This window comes from Oncorhynchus nerka, linkage group LG12, assembly GCF_034236695.1.
Source record: "Oncorhynchus nerka isolate Pitt River linkage group LG12, Oner_Uvic_2.0, whole genome shotgun sequence".
Taxonomy (NCBI): domain Eukaryota; kingdom Metazoa; phylum Chordata; class Actinopteri; order Salmoniformes; family Salmonidae; genus Oncorhynchus; species Oncorhynchus nerka.
Window position 1 is genome coordinate 7,283,079 of NC_088407.1, and position 13,799 is coordinate 7,296,877.

Here is a 13,799-nt window from a genome sequence, read left to right on the forward strand (position 1 = left end):
ATCCCAGTGGTTAGAGTGTAGTGGTTAGAGTGTAGGGGTTGGTAGCGTATCCCAGTGGTTAGAGTGTAGTGGTTAGAGTGTAGGGGTGGTAGCGTATCCCAGTGGTTAGAGTGTAGTGGCGGTAGTGGTTAGAGGTGGTAGCGTGTCCCAGTGGTTAGAGTGTAGTGGTTAGAGTGTAGGGGTGGTAGCGTATCCCAGTGGTTAGAGTGTAGTGGTGAGTAGTGTATCCCAGTGGTTAGAGTGTAGGGGTGGTAGCGTATCCCAGTGGTTAAAGTGTCCCAGTGGTTAGAGTGTAGTGGTTAGAGTGTAGTGGTTAGAGTGTAGGGGTGGTAGCGTATCCCAGTGGTTAGAGTGTAGTGGTTAGAGTGTATCCCAGTGGTTAGAGTGTAGGGGTGGTAGCGTATCCCAGTGGTTGACTGTAGTGGTTAGAGTGTCATTGGAAAATAAGAATTAGTCTTAACTGGTAGCGTATCCCAGTGGTTAAAATGTAAAAGTGGTACAGTGACTAGTGGTTAAGTGTAGGGGTTACCATCCCAACCACAGTGTAGTGGTTAGAGTGTAGTGGTGGTACCAATCCCAGTGGTTACAGTGTAGTGGTTACAGTGGTACCAGGGGTGACTGTAGTGTATCCCAGTGGCCACAGTGAGGGGTGTAGCGTATCCCAGTGGTTAGAGTATTACCACCCAGTGGTTAGAGTGAGGGGTTAGACATAGGGGTTACCACCCAACCACAGTGAGTGTCTAGGTGGTGGTAGCCATCCCAGTGGTTACAGTGTAGTGGTTAGACAGTGGTTAGACCCAGGGGTTACAGTGTAGTGGTTAAGTGTAGGGGTTAGACCCAGGGGTTAGAGTGACGTTAACATATTATCCCAGTGGTTGGAGTGTTGGACTAGTAACCGAAGCAAGGTACAAATCTGTCGTTCTGCCCCTGAACAAGGCAGTTAACCCACTGTTCCTTCATTGAAAATAAGAATTAGTTCTTAACTGACTTGCTGGTTAAATAACCATTAATAAAGTTAAAATAAATAAAAATACAGTGACTTTCTCAACATATTACCACCCAACCACAGTGACTGTCTCTACATATTACCACCCAACCACAGTGACTGTCTCTACATATTACCACCCAACCACAGTGACTGTCTCTACATGTTACCACCCAGCCACAGTGACTGTCTCAACATGTTACCACCCAACCACAGTGACTGTCTCTACATGTTACCACCCAACCACAGTGACTGTCTCAACATATTACCACCCAGCCACAGTGACTGTCTCAACATATTACCAACCAACCACAGTGACTGTCTCAACATATTACCACCCAACCACAGTGACTGTCTCAACATATTACCACCCAGCCACAGTGACTGTCTCAACATATTACCACCCAGCCACAGTCACTGTCTGTTACAATCAAATTTCAATCAATTGTATTTATAAATCCCATCTTACATCAGCTGATATCTCAAAGTGCTGTACAGAAACCCAGCCTAAAACCCCAAACAGCAAGCAATGCAGGTGTAGAAGCACGGTGGCTAGGAAAAACTCCCTAGAAAGGCCAAAACCTAGGAAGAAACCTAGAGAGGAACCAGGCTATGAGGGTTGGCTAGTCATCTTCTGGCTGTGCCGGGTGGAGATTATAACAGAACATGGCCAAGATGGCCTGTTGGACTGGGGACAGCAAGGAGTCATCAAGCCAGGGAGTCAGGGCTCAGGTCCTCTGGGAGAGAGAGAGAAAGTAAGAAAGAAAGAGAGAAAGAGAGAGAAAGTATTAGAGAGAGCATACTTAAATTCACACAGGCAACATAAATACTGGAGTCTGAGACAGGAGGGGTCAGGAGACACTATGGCCCCATCCGAGGACACCCCCGGACAGGGCCAAACAGGAAGGATATAACCCCACCCATTTTGCCAAAGCACAGCCCCCACACCACTAGAAGGATATCTCCAACCAACAACTTAACATCCTGAGACAAGGCCGAGTATAGCCCACAAAGATCTCCCTCACGGCATAAACCCAAGGGTGGGGCGCCAACCCAGACAGGAAGATCACGTCAGTGACTCAACCCACTCAAGTGACGCACCCCTCCTAGGGATGGCATGAAAGAGCACCAGTAAGCCAGTGACTCGGCCCCTGTAATAGGGTTAGAGGCAAAGAATCCCAGTGGAAAGAGGGGAACCGGCCAGGCAGAGACAGCAAGGGCAGTTCATCGCTCCAGTGCCTTTCTGTCAACTTCACACTCCTGGGCCAGACTACACTCAATCATATGACCCACTGAAGAGATGAGTCTTCAATGAAGACTTAAAGGTCACGACCGAGTCTCCATCTCTCACATGGGTAGACAGACCATTCCATAAAAATGGAGCTCTATAGGAGAAAGCCCTGCCTCCAGCTGTTTGCTTAGAAATTCTAGGGACAATTAGGAGGCCTGCGTCTTGTGACCGTAGCGTACGTGTAGGTATGTACGGCAGGACCAAATCAGAGAGATAGGTAGGAGCAAGCCCATGTAATGCTTTGTAGGTTAGCAGTAAAACCTTGAGGTCAACGTGTGACCACCCAGCCACAATGACTGTCTCTGCTACAACATGTTACACGTGTGTGTGTGTGTGTGTGTGTGTGTGTGTGTGTGTGTGTGTGTGTGTGTGTGTGTGTGCGCGTGCGTGTGTGTGTGTGCGTGCCTGTCAGTCACATGGAATTTGAACACTCATTTCCACTTTGCCTTTCTCATCTTCCTTTTGCAGAGCCTCTCTCTCTCTACACATTTCCGTGTGTGTGCCTCGGACGGACAGGGGGAAGGACATGTGACTAGTAGCCGGAAAAATGGATTACCTCTCTCCAGCCAACATCTCCCAAGATGCATCCCTTCTCTTTTCCGACGCCGGTCCCCACGGCAACGACCTTTACCTCGGTTACCGTGACTACGACCCCGGCATTGACGACCCCACCACGGAAGATTCGTCGCCCCTCCCGCCCCTCCCGCCCCTCTACGCAGACACCCCCCTCCTGGATTTGGGAGACTTGGGGGGTTACGGTCCCGGGGTGGGGGGGTATGGGGACAGCTCTCTGGCAGGACTGGGAGACAGTACTAAGCTAGTAGGGGTCCAGGTGGTTTTAATCCTGGCCTACAGTACCATTATACTACTTGGAGTAGTGGGGAACTCTCTGGTCATATACGTGGTGTATCGCTTCAAGACGCTGAGGACGGTGACTAACTTCTTCATAGCTAACCTCGCTGTCGGTAGGTAGCTTTTTATATAGATGGTCTGTCTGTCTGTCTGTCTGTCTGTCTGTCTGTCTGTCTGTCTGTCTGTCTGTCTGTCTGTCTGTCTGTCTGTCTGTCTGTCTGTCTGTCTTCCTAACTCTCTTTCTCGAGAGCTACTTTCAGAAAGAGACAAAATAAGCAGGACCTCATTCTCAGTGTGTGTTGTGTGTTGTATGTGTGTGTGTGTGTGTGTGTGTGTGTGTGTGTGTGTGTGTGTGTGTGTGTGTGTGTGTGTGTGTGTGTGTGTGTGTGTGTGTGTGTGTGTGTGTTTTTTTTTTTCCGATGCCCCTAGGTTAGTTTGAGTGATGACTCAGATGTTCTGGCATGTAATATTTTTACGTTTCTGAGAAATTGGGGTTAGTGAAGTGTGTGTGTGTGTGTGTGTGTATGTGTTTGGATTTACTATTCTTGTGGGGACCAGAAGTCCTCACAAGGATAATAAAACAAGGACATTTTGCCTCAAGTCCCCACAAGGAAAAGGGCTACATTAGGCTCAGAATTCGAGTTTGGTTAAGGGTTCGTTTTAGGGGTTAAGGAAAATAGGATTTCATTTGTTTGGTCCCCACAAGTACAGTAAAACAAACATGTATTTGCACGTGTGTGTTTGTGTACATGTGAGTGTGTGTGTGTGTGTGTGTGTGTGTGTGTGTGTGTGTGTGTGTGTGTGTGTGTGTGTGTGTGTTCATCCTATTCCCTGTGTCATTGGGTCTGAGGGTATTCCCGTGCTTAGCTTCGTGTTCGTGTGACATTGGGTCTGAGGGCTGTGTGTGTGTGTGTGTGTGTGTGTGTGTGTGTGTGTGTGTGTGTGTGTGTGTGTGTGTGTGTGTGTGTGTGTGTGTGTGTGTGACATCTCCCAAAGATGTCACACTACCACTGAGCCAACAGGAAATACATTTGAGTGTTGAACAGTGAAGACTCTTGGCAAGGTTAGACATTGTCAAAGCTCAGAGGAAGACCTAGATGTAGACAGTTTCGAAGTAACTAAAGTTTATAACAAAACTGGGGGGGGGGGGGGGGCAGGCAAGCAGAGGCCCGTAATCCATAGCAGAGTCCGAAAGGTACAGAACTGTAGGCAGGCTCAGGGTCAGGGTCAGGGTCAGGGCAGGCTCAGGGTCAGGGTCAGGGTCAGGGTCAGGGCAGGCTCAGGGTCAGGGTCAGGGCAGGCTCAGGGACAGGTTCAGGTCAGGGTCAGGGCAGTGTCAGGCTCAGGGTCAGGGCAGGCTCAGGGTCAGGGCAGGCTCAGGCTCAGGCTCAGGCTCAGGCTCAGAGCAGGCTCAGGCTCAGTGTCAGGGCAGACAGAATTGTCAAAACCGGGAAAACTTGAAAGCAGGAACTGGAGAAAGACAGGGGACACCTGGAGGGGAGTGGAGACACCTGGAGGGGAATGGAGACACCTGGAGGGGAGTGGGGACACCTGGAGGGGAGTGGAGACACCTGGAGGGGGGTGGAGACACCTGGAGGGGGTGGGGACACCTGGAGGGTGGAGACACCTGGAGGGGGGTGGGGACACCTGGAGGGGAGTGGGGACATCTTGAGGGGAGTGGAGACACCTGGAGGGAATGGGGACACCTGGAGGGGTGGAGACACCTGGAGGGGAGTGGAGACACCTGGAGGGGAGGAGACACCTGGAGGGGAGTGGGGACACCTGGAGGGGGTGGAGACACCTGGAGGGAGTGGAGACACCTGGAGGGGAGGAGACACCTGGAGGGGGTGGAGACACCTGGAGGGGGTGGAGACACCTGGAGGGGGTGGGGACACCTGGAGGGGGTGGAGACACCTGGAGGGGGTGGGGACACCTGGAGGGGAGTGGGGACATCTGGAGGGGAGTGGAGACACCTGGAGGGAATGGGGACACCTGGAGGAGTGGGGACACCTGGAGGGGGTGGAGACACCTGGAGGGAGTGGAGACACCTGGAGGGGGTGGAGACACCTGGAGGGGAGTGGAGACACCTGGAGGGGGTGGAGACACCTGGAGGAGTGGGGACACCTGGAGGGGTGGAGACACCTGGGGGGGTGGAGACACCTGGAGGGGTGGATGGGGTGGAGATACCTGGAGGGGGTGGAGACACCTGGAGGGGTGGAGACACCTGGAGGGGCGTGGAGACACCTGGAGGGGGTGGAGACACCTGGAAGGAGGGTGGAGACACCTGGAGGGGGTGGAGACACCTGGAGGGGGTGGAGACACCTGGTGGGGCGTGGAGACACCTGGAGGGGAGTGGGGACACCTGGAGGGTGGAGACACCTGGAGGGGTGGAGACACCTGGAGGGGTGGAGGGGTGGAGACACCTGGAGGGGGTGGAGACACCTGGAGGGGTGGAGACACCTGGGTGGAGACACCTGGAGGGGGTGGAGACACCTGGAGGGGGTGGAGACACCTGGAAGGAGGGTGGAGACACCTGGAGGGGGTGGAGACACCTGGTGGGGCGTGGGGACACCTGGTGGAGACACCTGGAGGGGGTGGAGACACCTGGTGGGGCGTGGAGACACCTGGAGGGGTGGAGGGGGTGGAGACACCTGGAGGGGGGGGTGGAGACACCTGGAGGGGGGTGGAGGGGTGGAGACACCTGGAGGGGGTGGAGACACCTGGAAGGAGGGTGGAGACACCTGGAGGGGGTGGAGACACCTGGTGGGGCGTGGAGACACCTGGTGGGGAGTGGAGACACCTGGAGGAGTGGAGACACCTGGAGGGGGTGGGGACACCTGGAGGGGGTGGAGACACCTGGAGGGGGTGGAGACACCTGGACCTGGAGGGGGGTGGGGATACCTGGAGGGGGGTGGGGACACCTGGAGGGGAGTGGGGACATCTGGAGGGGAGTGGAGACACCTGGAGGGAATGGGGACACCTGGAGTGGGGTGGAGACACCTGGAGGAGTGGGGACACCTGGAGGGGGGTGGAGACACCTGGAGGGGTGGATGGGGGTGGAGATACCTGGAGGGGGGTGGAGACACCTGGAGGGGGTGGAGACACCTGGAGGGGCGTGGAGACACCTGGAGGGGTGGAGACACCTGGAAGGAGGTGGAGACACCTGGAGGGGGGGAGACACCTGGAGGGGGTGGAGACACCTGGAGGGGGTGGAGACACCTGGTGGGGCGTGGAGACACCTGGTGGGGGTGGAGACACCTGGTGGGCGTGGAGACACCTGGTGGGGGGTGAAGACACCTGGAGGGGGGGTGGAGACAAGCACAAAGACAGGTGAAACCGATAACAGATGTTCAGTACCAAATAACAAAGAGTGTTGAATAGTGAAGACAAGTTTAAACATGTTCATTACCAAAGAACAATGAAAGGTGTTTTTGTAGAAAAGTCACCAGTTTCATATGATATCAGTCAGTCTCCTGCGGTTTTAGTGCCGCGCTCCAGTTTAGGCCAAATTACAGTTGTCAGATCCGACAGCATAGGCGATGTCCATCCATCGCTTGTCAACCCGGCTGGTCGGCTCCTTGACCTCACCCAAAAGCCTATTGGCCTTAATAAATCAGATGACTTTTCACGTCTTGTTTCTGTCACTGTCATGTCATGTGCTGAGGCTAACCTTGTGTCTAACCCCAGTCTCTGTCGTGGTTAGTTAAAGGTGTCGAACACATCTCTCTTGTCTCTTATGTCACTGTTCATTTCTCTCACTTCTCACTCCTCTGGTCTATGTTAAGAATTGTTGTCAAAGCAATGTACAGGATATGCAGTATTACATAAAATAACAAAAATAGTATTTATGTACAGTCCCAGTGAAACGTTTAGACAAACCTACTAAATTTCTTAATTTTTTTTTTTTTTTTTTTTTTCCTTTATTTTCTACATTGTAGAATAAGAAAAATAGTGAAAACATCAAAACTATGAAATAACACAATATGGAATCATGTAGTAACCAAAAAAGTGTTCAACAAATCAAAATATATGTATTTTTATATTGGAGGATTCTTCAATGTAGCCCTTTTGTCTTGTTGACGGCTTTGCACGTCTCTTGTCATGTGTTTTTCAACAGGACAATGACCCAAAACACACCTCCAGGCTTTTGTCTTGTTGACCGCTTTGCACGTCTCTTGTCATGTGTTTTTCAACAGGACAATGACCCAAAACACACCTCCAGGCTTTTGTCTTGTTGACGGCTTTGCACGTCTCTTGTCATGTGTTTTTCAACAGGACATTGACCCAAAACACACCTCCAGGCTTTTGTCTTGTTGACCGCTTTGCACGTCTCTTGTCATGTGTTTTTCAACAGGACAATGACCCAAAACACACCTCCAGGCTTTTGTCTTGTTGACGGCTTTGCACGTCTCTTGTCATGTGTTTTTCAACAGGACATTGACCCAAAACACACCTCCAGGCTTTTGTCTTGTTGACAGCTTTGCACGTCTCTTGTCATGTGTTTTTCAACAGGACAATGACCCAAAACACACCTCCAGGCTTTTGTCTTGTTGACGGCTTTGCACGTCTCGTCAAGTGTTTTTCAACAGGACAATGACCCAAAACACACCTCCAGGCTTTTGTCTTGTTGACAGCTTTGCACGTCTCTTGTCATGTGTTTTTCAACAGGACATTGACCCAAAAACACACCTCCAGGCTTTTGTCTTGTTGTCTTTGCACGTCTCTTGTGTGTTTTTCAACAGGACATTGACCCAAAACACACCTCCACCCTTTTGTCTTGTTGACGGCTTTGCACGTCTCTTGTCATGTGTTTTTCAACAGGACATTGACCCAAAACACACCTCCACCCTTTTGTCTTGTTGACGGCTTTGCACGTCTCTTGTCATGTGTTTTTCAACAGGACATTGACCCAAAACACACCTCCAGGCTTTTGTCTTGTTGACCGCTTTGCACGTCTCTTGTCATGTGTTTTTCAACAGGACATTGACCCAAAAACACCTCCACTTTTGTCTCGCACGTCCTTGTCATGTGTTTTTTGTCTTGTTTGCTTTCTCTTGTCATGTGTTTTTCAACAGGACATTGACCCAAAACACACCTGCTTTGCACGTCTCTTGTCATGTGTTTTTCAACAGGACATTGACCCAAAACACACCTCCAGGCTTTTGTCTTGTTGACAGCTTTGCACGTCTCTTGTCATGTGTTTTTCAACAGGACAATGACCCAAAACACACCTCCAGGCTTTTGTCTTGTTGACGGCTTTGCACGTCTCGTCAAGTGTTTTTCAACAGGACAATGACCCAAAACACACCTCCAGGCTTTTGTCTTGTTGACGGCTTTGCACGTCTCTTGTCATGTGTTTTTCAACAGGACATTGACCCAAAACACACCTCCACCCTTTTGTCTTGTTGACGGCTTTGCACGTCTCTTGTCATGTGTTTTTCAACAGGACATTGACCCAAAACACACCTCCACCCTTTTGTCTTGTTGACGGCTTTGCACGTCTCTTGTCATGTGTTTTTCAACAGGACATTGACCCAAAACACACCTCCACCCTTTTGTCTTGTTGACGGCTTTGCACGTCTCTTGTCATGTGTTTTTCAACAGGACATTGACCCAAAACACACCTCCACCCTTTTGTCTTGTTGACGGCTTTGCACGTCTCTTGTCATGTGTTTTTCAACAGGACAATGACCCAAAACACACCTCCAGGCTTTTGTCTTGTTGACGGCTTTGCACGTCTCTTGTCATGTGTTTTTCAACAGGACATTGACCCAAAACACACCTCCAGGCTTTTGTCTTCTTGACGGCTTTGCACGTCTCTTGTCATGTGTTTTTCAACAGGACATTGACCCAAAACACACCTCCACCCTTTTGTCTTGTTGACGGCTTTGCACGTCTCTTGTCATGTGTTTTTCAACAGGACATTGACCCAAAACACACCTCCAGGCTTTTGTCTTGTTGACGGCTTTGCACGTCTCTTGTCAAGTGTTTTTCAACAGGACAATGACCCAAAACACACCTCCAGGCTTTTGTCTTGTTGACAGCTTTGCACGTCTCTTGTCATGTGTTTTTCAACAGGACATTGACCCAAAACACACCTCCACCCTTTTGTCTTGTTGACGGCTTTGCACGTCTCTTGTCATGTGTTTTTCAACAGGACATTGACCCAAACACACCTCCACCCTTTTGTCTTGTTGACGGCTTTGCACGTCTCTTGTCATGTGTTTTTCAACAGGACATTGACCCAAAACACACCTCCACCCTTTTGTCTCTTGTCATGTGTTTTCAACAGGACATTGACCCAAAACACACCTCCACCCTTTTGTCTTGTTGACGGCTTTGCACGTCTCTTGTCATGTGTTTTTCAACAGGACATTGACCCAAAACACACCTCCAGGCTTTTGTCTTGTTGACAGCTTTGCACGTCTCTTGTCATGTGTTTTTCAACAGGACATTGACCCAAAAAACACCTCCAGGCTTTTGTCTTGTTGACAGCTTTGCACGTCTCTTGTCATGTGTTTTTTGACCCAAAACACACCTCCAGGCTTTTGTCTTGTTGACGGCTTTGCACGTCTCTTGTCATGTGTTTTTCAACAGGACAATGACCCAAAACACACCTCCAGGCTTTTGTCTTGTTGACGGCTTTGCACGTCTCTTGTCATGTGTTTTTCAACAGGACATTGACCCAAAACACACCTCCAGGCTTTTGTCTTCTTGGCGGCTTTGCGTCTCTTGTCATGTGTTTTTCAACAGGACATTGACCCAAAACACACCTCCACCCTTTTGTCTTGTTGACGGCTTTGCACGTCTCTTGTCATGTGTTTTTCAACAGGACATTGACCCAAAACACACCTCCAGGCTTTTGTCTTGTTGACGGCTTTGCACGTCTCTTGTCAAGTGTTTTTCAACAGGACAATGACCCAAAACACACCTCCAGGCTTTTGTCTTGTTGACAGCTTTGCACGTCTCTTGTCATGTGTTTTTCAACAGGACATTGACCCAAAACACACCTCCACCCTTTTGTCTTGTTGACGGCTTTGCACGTCTCTTGTCATGTGTTTTTCAACAGGACATTGACCCAAAACACACCTCCACCCTTTTGTCTTGTTGACGGCTTTGCACGTCTCTTGTCATGTGTTTTTCAACAGGACATTGACCCAAAACACACCTCCACCCTTTTGTCTTGTTGACGGCTTTGCACGTCTCTTGTCATGTGTTTTTCAACAGGACATTGACCCAAAACACACCTCCACCCTTTTGTCTTGTTGACGGCTTTGCACGTCTCTTGTCATGTGTTTTTCAACAGGACAATGACCCAAAACACACCTCCAGGCTTTTGTCTTGTTGACGGCTTTGCACGTCTCTTGTCATGTGTTTTTCAACAGGACATTGACCCAAAACACACCTCCAGGCTTTTGTCTTGTTGACCGCTTTGCACGTCTCTTGTCATGTGTTTTTCAACAGGACAATGACCCAAAACACACCTCCAGGCTTTTGTTTGTCTTTGCACGTCTCTTGTCATGTGTTTTTCAACAGGACATTGACCCAAAACACACCTCCAGGCTTTGTCTTGTTCTTTACGTCTCTTGTCATGTGTTTTTCAACAGGACATTGACCCAAACACACCTCCACCCTTTTGTCTTGTTGACGGCTTTGCACGTCTCTTGTCATGTGTTTTTCAACAGGACAATGACCCAAAACACACCTCCAGGCTTTTGTCTTGTTGACGGCTTTGCACGTCTCTTGTCATGTGTTTTTCAACAGGACATTGACCCAAAACACACCTCCAGGCTTTTGTCTTGTTGACCGCTTTGCACGTCTCTTGTCATGTGTTTTTCAACAGGACAATGACCCAAAACACACCTCCACCTTTTTGTCTTGTTGACGGCTTTGCACGTCTCTTGTCATGTGTTTTTCAACAGGACATTGACCCAAAACACACCTCCAGGCTTTTGTCTTGTTGACCGCTTTGCACGTCTCTTGTCATGTGTTTTTCAACAGGACATTGACCCAAAACACACCTCCAGGCTTTTGTCTTGTTGACAGCTTTGCACGTCTCTTGTCATGTGTTTTTCAACAGGACAATGACCCAAAACACACCTCCAGGCTTTTGTCTTGTTGACGGCTTTGCACGTCTCGTCAAGTGTTTTTCAACAGGACAATGACCCAAAACACACCTCCAGGCTTTTGTCTTGTTACGTCTCTTGTCATGTGTTTTTCAACAGGACATTGACCCAAAACACACCTCCACCCTTTTGTCTTGTTGACGGCTTTGCACGTCTCTTGTCATGTGTTTTCAACAGGACATTGACCCAAAACACACCTCCACCCTTTTGTCTTGTTGACGGCTTTGCACGTCTCTTGTCATGTGTTTTTCAACAGGACATTGACCCAAACACACCTCCACCCTTTTGTCTTGTTGACGGCTTTGCACGTCTCTTGTCATGTGTTTTTCAACAGGACATTGACCCAAAACACACCTCCACCCTTTTGTCTTGTTGACGGCTTTGCACGTCTCTTGTCATGTGTTTTTCAACAGGACAATGACCCAAAACACACCTCCAGGCTTTTGTCTTGTTGACGGCTTTGCACGTCTCTTGTCATGTGTTTTTCAACAGGACATTGACCCAAAACACACCTCCAGGCTTTTGTCTTCTTGACGGCTTTGCACGTCTCTTGTCATGTGTTTTTCAACAGGACATTGACCCAAAACACACCTCCACCCTTTTGTCTTGTTGACGGCTTTGCACGTCTCTTGTCATGTGTTTTTCAACAGGACATTGACCCAAAACACACCTCCAGGCTTTTGTCTTGTTGACGGCTTTGCACGTCTCTTGTCAAGTGTTTTTCAACAGGACAATGACCCAAAACACACCTCCAGGCTTTTGTCTTGTTGACAGCTTTGCACGTCTCTTGTCATGTGTTTTTCAACAGGACATTGACCCAAAACACACCTCCACCCTTTTGTCTTGTTGACGGCTTTGCACGTCTCTTGTCATGTGTTTTTCAACAGGACATTGACCCAAAACACACCTCCACCCTTTTGTCTTGTTGACGGCTTTGCACGTCTCTTGTCATGTGTTTTTCAACAGGACATTGACCCAAAACACACCTCCACCCTTTTGTCTTGTTGACGGCTTTGCACGTCTCTTGTCATGTGTTTTTCAACAGGACATTGACCCAAAACACACCTCCACCCTTTTGTCTTGTTGACGGCTTTGCACGTCTCTTGTCATGTGTTTTTCAACAGGACATTGACCCAAAACACACCTCCAGGCTTTTGTCTTGTTGACAGCTTTGCACGTCTCTTGTCATGTGTTTTTCAACAGGACATTGACCCAAAACACACCTCCAGGCTTTTGTCTTGTTGACAGCTTTGCACGTCTCTTGTCATGTGTTTTTCAACAGGACATTGACCCAAAACACACCTCCAGGCTTTTGTCTTGTTGACGGCTTTGCACGTCTCTTGTCATGTGTTTTTCAACAGGACAATGACCCAAAACACACCTCCAGGCTTTTGTCTTGTTGACGGCTTTGCACGTCTCTTGTCATGTGTTTTTCAACAGGACATTGACCCAAAACACACCTCCAGGCTTTTGTCTTCTTGACGGCTTTGCACGTCTCTTGTCATGTGTTTTTCAACAGGACATTGACCCAAAACACACCTCCACCCTTTTGTCTTGTTGACGGCTTTGCACGTCTCTTGTCATGTGTTTTTCAACAGGACATTGACCCAAAACACACCTCCAGGCTTTTGTCTTGTTGACGGCTTTGCACGTCTCTTGTCATGTGTTTTTCAACAGGACATTGACCCAAAACACCTCCAGGCTTTTGTCTTGTTGACAGCTTTGCACGTCTCTTGTCATGTGTTTTTCAACAGGACATTGACCCAAAACACACCTCCAGGCTTTTGTCTTGTTGACGGCTTTGCACGTCTCTTGTCATGTGTTTTTCAACAGGACAATGACCCAAAACACACCTCCAGGCTTTTGTCTTGTTGACGGCTTTGCACGTCTCTTGTCATGTGTTTTTCAACAGGACATTGACCCAAAACACACCTCCAGGCTTTTGTCTTGTTGACTGCTTTGCACGTCTCTTGTCATGTGTTTTTCAACAGGACATTGACCCAAAACACACCTCCAGGCTTTTGTCTTGTTGACAGCTTTGCACGTCTCTTGTCATGTGTTTTTCAACAGGACATTGACCCAAAACACACCTCCAGGCTTTTGTCTTGTTGACGGCTTTGCACGTCTCTTGTCTATCTATGTGTTTTTCAACAGGACATTGACCCAAAACACACCTCCAGGCTTTTGTCTTGTTGACAGCTTTGCACGTCTCTTGTCTATCTATGTGTTTTTCAACAGGACAATGACCCAAAACACACCTCCATGCTTTTGTCTTGTTGACAGCTTTGCACGTCTCTTGTCATGTGTTTTTCAACAGGACATTGACCCAAAACACACCTCTGTAAAGGGCTCAAATATATTTAGATCTGTTCAACACTTTTTACTACATGATTCCAGATGAGTTATTTCATAGTTTCTTCTCCATTATTCTAAAAATAGTCATAAAAAAAATAATAAAGAAAAACCTTTGAATGAGTAGGTGTGTCCAAACTTTTGACTGGTACTGTATATTAACAAAAGCAATCATACATGGAAACAGAGTTTT

The 13,799-nt window shown here is 48.7% G+C and overlaps 1 protein-coding gene across 1 annotated transcript in view; it reads left to right on the top strand.

The window, feature by feature from the left end:
• The first annotated feature begins 2,751 nt into the window (after nt 1-2,751).
• LOC135574155 (neuropeptide Y receptor type 2-like) overlaps nt 2,752-13,799 on the top strand; it is a 15,520-nt gene continuing 4,472 nt past the window's right edge. The window contains exon 1 of the mRNA XM_065025053.1: nt 2,752-3,241. Within this exon, the coding sequence (XP_064881125.1) occupies nt 2,824-3,241 (418 nt within the window). The 5' untranslated portion in view covers nt 2,752-2,823. The remainder of the gene's footprint in view (nt 3,242-13,799) is intronic.